Source organism: Bacillus rossius, chromosome 8, assembly GCF_032445375.1.
Source record: "Bacillus rossius redtenbacheri isolate Brsri chromosome 8, Brsri_v3, whole genome shotgun sequence".
NCBI lineage: Eukaryota > Metazoa > Arthropoda > Insecta > Phasmatodea > Bacillidae > Bacillus > Bacillus rossius.
Window position 1 is genome coordinate 68559429 of NC_086336.1, and position 8318 is coordinate 68567746.

The following is an 8318-nucleotide window of genomic DNA, read 5'->3' on the forward strand; positions in this document are numbered from 1 at the left end:
TTCATTGTAAATGTGTTGATAAAAGGATACTAATGGTCAATTAGGTTAGGTTAGCTACATTATAAATACTTTAAAACATTGTGGACGGTTGATTTGGTTAGGATAGCTACATTAAAGATACGGATGAAAAAAAGCGAGCATGAACTTCGGGTAACTTCGGGTTTTGGCTCTCTCGTCTGTGAAAAGAAGGCTTCCCCGTCTGTGCTTCTTCTGCAACACGTGGCTATGTGAAATACGTTTCTATATTCATTCGAGACAACACTGAGTACTTCTTATTGGCGCATAATTCCATGTTTTTTAAACTGATGTTTCATTCAAGCGTAGTTTTCTAAACCGTGGAGAATACAATCGAATATTCCACATTTATTTTGATTTATCGTGTGTTGTTAATGTGCGTAGTTAATGCTGGGAAGCCATTCGGTTTGCGGATTACAAATTAACTTGCACGATTATGGGTACTGGTACAGCAGAAAGCATAAATGAACGGGTAGAAAACGAACCCGGTGTTGCTGCGGGCACTGTAATGTACAAGAATGTTTCTGTTCCATAAAAAAACAACTACTACAGTGTGTCTGAGCTCGCGACTCCCACAACACTCTCACCGCCTCTGCCGGACTACCTCCCCTTCAGAGACGCCAGACCACCCTGTTGTCGGTCGCGGTGCATGCCACGTGTTCACAACACACCCGCAGTCCCGGAGCTAACGCGCGAGCGGGAGGGCAGACGTGACTGCGAAGGGCCTAACGCAGGCGTAGCGGGGTGTAAGCGACCACCGAGGTGTCACCACCGGAGTCCCAGGTCCTCACACGCCTTGTTGGGGGTCGTTACCACAACGCCGAAATACCATAACGCCGAATGTCAAAATTGACCACAACGCCGACAGCTAGAAAACTGATGTGTACCACAACGCCGACAGCTAGAAAACTGATGTGTACCACAAGGCCGAAATAACAACTGAATGAATTTGTGTGTGTTTCTTAAATGTACCTTAACGCCGAAATAAAACAATCAAACTTAACCTTACCTAACCTAACCTAGCATAATATAACCCAACCTAACTTAACCTAGCCTATCCTAACCTAACCTAGCCTAACCTAACCTAGTCTAACCTAACCTAGTCTAACCTAACCTAGTATAACCTAACCTAACCTTTGTGGCAGTCCTGCAATGACATTTTTCGGCGTTAGTGTATTTCGGCGTTGTGGTAATTCGGCGTTGTGGTAATTTGGCGTTGTGGTACACAGCAGTTTCCTATCTGTCGGCGTTGTGGTCAATTTGGCATTTCGGCGTTGTGGTATTTCGGCGTTGTGGTATTTCGGCGTTGTGGTGCGTCCCCATTGAATGGAATGTCTGAAGTTTGTAGTAACTAAATATAAAGTATATTCTGAAAATTTTTTAGTGTGTGATCTCTAAATAAAAAGTTTTAATTTTCAATATTAAAAGATTTATAAATTGGTAAAATTCGTAAAGCATAAAAACTGCTTGGACAAATATGGGTCTTTCAGTTTCTATCGTTCCTCCAATATATATATATATATATATATATATATATATATATATATATATATATATATATATAACATACTTTGCAGTCTTAGCAAGTTATTTGATTTTATATTCCATATTTTCACATTATTATTTTTACATTATAGATATTCAAATTTACCCGATTAAAAATTGTTGTCGAATTAGTTTTCCAGAACATTTTCTCCTAAAAGTGTAGCATATATGTTTTTATTTTTAATTATTATCAATAGTAGGGTTATTTTTGATTGCGAAGCAAAAACTTTTAGTCACAGCAGAGAGAGTTTTTTTTAACTGCCTTTACAAAACTTTTTAAATGTTTGTTTTTTGATTCAGAACAGTGATTAATTGGTCTATCAGCTGTTCTCAGAATTGACGTAAAGTTCTAGGACATTCTGTATGGTTTTGTTTGCCGTCTGTATTGACTAATGCTGAAGAGATTGTCCAGCAAAAGGAAATGGCATGGACCTAGCCGGGTTTATGGCAATATAGCTGCATAAGGCTACGGAGAGATTATTTAAGATTATTGTAATACTTAGTGGGCTAAAATTACGTATTTCCTCCCAATTACAGCCCGATATGCCTCTACACAAAAGCAGGAGGGATTGTGTTCCCAGGTAGTACCTATATATTAATTACCAGTTTGCACATGTGTTACTTTAGAAAATTGTGCGTTTCATGTATTCAATAAAATTAATATGAATGTATTTATAATAAGTATTAACAAAATCAATAAACAATTGACTTAAGGAAAAGTATTAAAAATAATTAAATAACAATAAAATATATAACTTTCAGTTTTCCTTTTCGCGAGCAAAATCTTTACTTAAATTTCTGTGTGTAAACGAAGTTTTTGTGTGACAAACGGTTTTATTTTGAAATTCAATTATAAAGAAAACTTACTGATGGTTATACAGGAACCCTTCCTTACTCCATTGTTGTACTGGAACACCTCCCTACTCCATTGTTGTACTAAAACCCCTCATTTTTACATTGTTGTACTGTAACCTTTCCTTACTCCATTGTTGTACTAGAACCTTTCCTTACTCCATTGTTGTACTGGAAACTTTCCTTACTCCATTGTTGTACTGGAACCCTTTCTTACTCCATTGTTGTACTGGAACCCTTTCTTACTCCATTGTTGTACTGGAACCCTTCCTTACTCCATTATTGTACTGGAACCCCTCCTTACTCCATTGTTGTACTGGAACACCTTACTCCATTGTTGTACTAAAACCCTTCATTTCTACATTGTTGTACTGTAACCTTTCCTTACTCCATTGTTGTACTGGAACCTTTCCTTACTCCATTATTGTACTGGAACCCCTCCTTACTCCATTGTTGTACTGGAACACCTTACTCCATTGTTGTACTAAAACCCTTCATTTCTACATTGTTGTACTGTAACCTTTCCTTACTCCATTGTTGTACTGGAACCTTTCCTTACTCCATTATTGAACTGGAACCCTTCCTTACTCTATTGTTGTACTGGAACACTTCCTTTCTCCATTGTTGTACTGGAACCTTTCCTTACTCCATTGTTGTACTGGAACATTTCCTTACTCCATTGTTGTACTGGAACATTTCCTTACTCCATTGTTGTACTGGAACCCCTTCTTACTCCATTTTTGTACTGGAACCCTTCCTTACTCCATTGTTGTACTGGAACACTTCCTTTCTCCATTGTTGTACTGGAACCCCTTCTTACTCCATTGTTGTACTGGAACCCCTCCTTACTCCATTGTACTGGAACACTTCCTTTCTCCATTGTTGTACTGGAACCTTTCCTTACTCCATTGTTGTACTGGAACCCCTCCTTACTCCATTGTTGTACTGGAACCCCTCCTTACTCCATTGTTGTACTGGAACACTTCCTTTCTCCATTGTTGTACTGGAACCCCTTCTTACTCCATTGTTGTACTGGAACCCCTCCTTACTCCATTGTTGTACTGGAACACTTCCTTTCTCGATTGTTGTACTAGAACCCCTCCTTACTCCATTGTTGTACTGGAACACTTCCTTTCTCCATTGTTGTACTGGAACCTTTCCTTACTCCATTGTTGTACTGGAACCCTACCTTACTCCATTGTTGTACTGGAACCCCTCCTTACTCCATTGTTGTATTGGGACCCCTCCTTACTCCATTGTTGTACTGGGACCCTTCCTTCACGGAATGATGGCTACGGCTCTGGACATGGCATCTGAACCAAAGCCTGCGCTTCGCTGGTTTACTACACGCGCTCCCTAAGCCCTTGAGGGCCGGCGTGCACTCCCTTGAAGGGCATGGCGTGGCCCCATGTGGCGAGGCTGAGGTCAGCTACCAGCAGCTCTCCTGTCGGCTCAGTGGTCCCACCAGGCCTCCACTGGCTGTCCAGGCAAGTGCCGGGGGTCACCTGTGCGCCCGTCTCGGGGGCGGAGCCCCGGGACTCGCTCTCACTCGGCCGAGGGTCCGGCGTCGAGGCGCTGACCCACTGGGAGGCTGCGAGCCGGCACCCGCTCGCTTTCCCCGGGCCGTCGCGACCACGCAGTCCGGTTTCAATGCAGTTGTTTCGCACTGTTTGTCAGCGAATGCAAAATCTCCGAAAGTTCTTCGCCGATTGCTTGGAAATTTTGACACAACTTTACATTCGAATAAGCGCTTGTTTTTATATGTCTGAGTCATACTTGTGTTAGGGAATATATATATATATATATATATATGTATATATATATATATATATATATATATATACACACACACACGTAAATGAATGTTTGCGCGTTCTTCTGTTTGGTAAAGATAAAGATACAGATATAGAGAGATAGAGAGAGGGAAATAACCAGATATAGAGAGAGATAGGTTGAGATATAGATACATAGAGATATATATAGAGAGATTTATGTATAGAAAGAAATATAGTGAGGGGTATATATATATATAAAGAGCGAGAGAGCTTTGTATAGACCTACGTGTACTTACTAAAAACAAATTACAAATAATTGAAAGAGGCATAGCAACTTATGCCTGGCATTAGTTAGTAGGAAATTAAAATGAAAACACAAACCCATGGGGAGCAAGCCTAAATCAGCTAGTGTTTTGTGACAGAAAAACTACTTGTGTTCATCCGTGCTGTCGTAGTTGTGTTGTCTATTATACCTGCATTATTTTAAACGTTGTACGTTGTGTTCGTAAGTTTGCCGCGTTGTCCTATGTTTATTGTCCGTCTGCCTTTACAGTTATTGTTGAAACTGTCTCGTTGTTGTTAGCCCTCTCTTTTCGTCTGCGCTGTTATTTTTTCACAACTAAATTCCTTCCACGGAATTATTTTTTCCGTCCGATATTTAAAGTATGAACGTGTGTCTGCGCTTTCGTCGTTGTGTTTTCGTCCATAATAATTGTTTAGTTTCATCGTTGGTTCTAGTTTTTTCCGATATCTGCTGAGTCAGTCTTCTTTTACTGTGTGAATTTTTTTTACCTTCGAAATTTTTCCACGACAAACAGTGCAAAACTACAAAGGTGTGTGTCCAAAAAAAACTGCATTAAATCAAAATTCCCCATCAAAGGCATCATTTAAAGAACGTATCGGCTCGCCATCTATAGCGAGCTGAGTTGTTCCCGCCAGGTATGCTTCGCAGGGGTGCTGTCGTAGCTTGGAGACACGAGCTACGGCGGTCACGTGGGGGTCCCAAGGGCAGGACGGACAGGGGAGGGGTCGCTGAAGGCCAGGGGTCGCCGACACGGGACCCGGACCGCAGACAGGGTGTCCACAGTTAGTACTTTCCTACTAGATCTAGTACTTCTAGTGGTCTAGTACAGATCTAGTACATTTTTCTTTAATATAATAATATTATGGTAACTCCAATATGTTTTATTATTAAACGTAATTATTTTTAAAAACTATGGAATGTATGTGTGTGTGTGGTGTGATATTTAAGTTCGAGCATTGCAATGTCATAATAACTTCCTAAATTGTTAAAAACCATAAAAAAATTATAATTTAGTACTTTTTTTTTTTCAAATCTAGGACTTTCTTCTCGCCTAAGTTGGTACGAAATATTTTTCTTCTTGTGGACACCCTGACCGCAGAGAGATGACGGCTGCGCGGGTCCGAGGCGTGTCCGCGCCGGCCGGAGATATCGGTGCCGCCGTCCTTCCACAGTTTCTAAATTCACACCCGGCGCCGTGAGGGAAGGGGGTGGGGGGGCGAGACCGGCGTCACGGCCACGCGCTAGTTGCGCCCCCCGGGGGCACGCACCTGACGCGACACACCGCGGCGGGTCCTTTCTCCCGGGCCCTCGCCCCCGACCTTGGGACCTCGCGCCCTGCACTGTGCCTTCCTGTCGACCCCTTACTTGGTGGCCTGGAGGGGAGGGGGAGGGTCGCTTCTGCTGGCTGATTCGTGACTGTGAAACAGGTTTGTTAAACATTGTTGTCAAAGAACTTTCTGTTTTTTTTTTCTTTGTGTATTACGTGCTTATAGGTAGAGACCTGAAAAATTCGCGGATTCATTTCGTGTTATGCTAAAATTCAAATAATTTTACCCAAGTGCTGCTTCTGCCATTGGTCCACTGTTAATCTTGAGGACTAAGGGCCAATTAGAGACCCTCACTCATAGAAGTGTCGAATCACAGGCCACCCAGTCGAGACGACTCACAAGTCAGCAGCCAATGAACAGTTGGCATTTGCCCGAGTGTGCGGACGATATTGGAGTCTATCCTGAAGAACATTGGACACGCGAATTTTTCCGGTCTCTACGTATAGGCCAGAATATGGGCAGTGTAAAACAGTCAAGCACCCTATCCGGCGATGACTTGTGTCGGTTAAAAGTCTCGTGCAAAAATCTCTGAAATACACCCCCCCCCCAACTTTTCACTCCCTGAGAATCCTACATATTTGCGCCCCTGCGTAACACAATCATTAGCTACGGCGGTGGGCAGCAAAGCGTTCGCCTTTAAAGGGTCAAAGGTGGCCGTTGGATTGGGAGCTTCACATAGAGTGGATCCAGTCGGCCCACGCCCTCTTCTCGCAATTCGAAAATATTCGGTCCCCTCGCCATTTCACTACATTCAGTCGTGTTATCAGTTCCCCCCTTAATTGGTTGTAGCAATTTCCCCTAGGGTGTGCGTGTGCGTGTGTGTGTGCATTAGGTCGTCCCCTCCACCACTGATCACGTGTCTAATGGAGGGTAGGAAAGAAGAACTGAGAAGGATAGCGGAGGAGAGGGGGTGGTTTGAGCATGATCTGACTGGGTTCTTTTTGTGTGAGAGGACTGTTCCTCGCTTCCCCAAACTCTTGCGATTCAGTAGAAGCAAACACAGTGGTCGCTTGACGCTTGATTCTATTTTTCAAAGTGTGGATCACGCTTGGACGGCGGTGAGGGGAGGTAACCGAACACCACTCACCTCGCTCTCCTCGTCACCAGGGGCTGCCGGTCGCCGTGTCTGCGGGTCACGTGACTCACGCAGATGCCGTCGGCTCTGTCCTCGTGGGGCCTAGGATGCCCCTGCGTGTGGACTGCCCGCTCTACTCGTCTGCACTGCGGGTAGCCGCGCCTCCTGGCCTAGGGTGCCCCTGCGTGCGGACTGCCCGCTCTACTCGTCTGCACTGCGGGTAGCCGCGCCTCCTGGCCTAGGGTGCCCCTGCGTGCGGACTGCCCGCTCTACTCGTCTGCACTGCGGGTAGCCACGCCTCCTGGCCTAGGGTGCCCCTACGTGCGGACTGCCCGCTCTACTCGTCTGCACTGCGGGTAGCCGCGCCTCCTGGCCTAGGGTGCCCCTGCGTGCGGACTGCCCGCTCTACTCGTCTGCACTGCGGGTAGCCGCGCCTCCTGGCTGGTCTCACTCCCAGGCGGCGGAACTCCCATGCAGAGGGGACAAAGAAACTGGTGCAGCGTCACGAAGTGCTTAGAAATGAATAGCGATACCAAGTAAATATGTCGTAAATTAAAACTGTCAATAGAAACCGTTATTCACGGTTTTTTGACGTGATAACGGCTTATAAATCGATGAACGCCGGCTGCACGCACGAAAAATTGTCACGATCCGCCTGAGCCGAGAGTGCAAGAACCGGCCAAACACCGTGCGAGAAAATCTTCTACAAGATCAAACAGGTTAAGGCGGGCTTTTTAACTAATTGTTCGTGATTATATTTAAACAAATTATTTAAATTAAATTTGCAAAAACTGTAAATAATATTTGAAAATTTAAAAGTGTGCAATTTTTCATCAGTGTTTTCTTATGACGTTTTCACGTAAAATTATCTTCCGTAAACTGACTTTACAGACCAATCCCCCCTTTTTTTAACGATCAAACGGACCTTACTTTAAGGATATACCTCGTACATGTAAGCAGTTCGCAAAGATGGTTTACCTAAATGTGTTCTAACAGTCGTTTTTTATTATTAAATATCATTATCTTATTAAAAAATTTCCATTAAAAATCTATCACAGAAGTGTTATTATGTTACACGCAAAAAAAGAAAGAAATACAATTTTATTAATGGATAAAATTATACTGCCAGCTTTGTTTACACTACGTAAGATACAATTCATAACTTACGTGTTTTTGATTTAAATTTTTAGGGCTAGTAGCTCTTAAAAATTACTTGAAATAAACGTGATTGCATGGTTTCAAACTTTTTTTTCCTGAAAAAGTAGTCACCTGCTCAGTCCTATAAACACGCGATTTTTAAATGCTTATGAGACCCATTAAAAAAAAACTTTAATGTAGTAAGGAAAACAATAAAGTATCTGTATTTTCTTTTTATTTATGCATGGATACCATGGGACAGTGGTAGAAAATAAATACATGTATAC

General features: G+C 43.1%; 1 protein-coding gene across 1 annotated transcript in view; it reads right to left on the reverse strand.

Annotated features, from left to right (window-relative positions):
* Window positions 1-4572, reverse strand: part of LOC134535405 (uncharacterized) — a 37012-nt gene extending 32440 nt beyond the window's left edge. The window contains exons 1-2 of the mRNA XM_063374479.1: window positions 4569-4572; window positions 3878-4003 (exon numbers count right to left, since the gene is read on the reverse strand). Of these exons, the coding sequence (XP_063230549.1) occupies window positions 3878-4003; window positions 4569-4572 (130 nt within the window). The remainder of the gene's footprint in view (window positions 1-3877; window positions 4004-4568) is intronic.
* Window positions 4573-8318: the final 3746 nt, after the last annotated feature.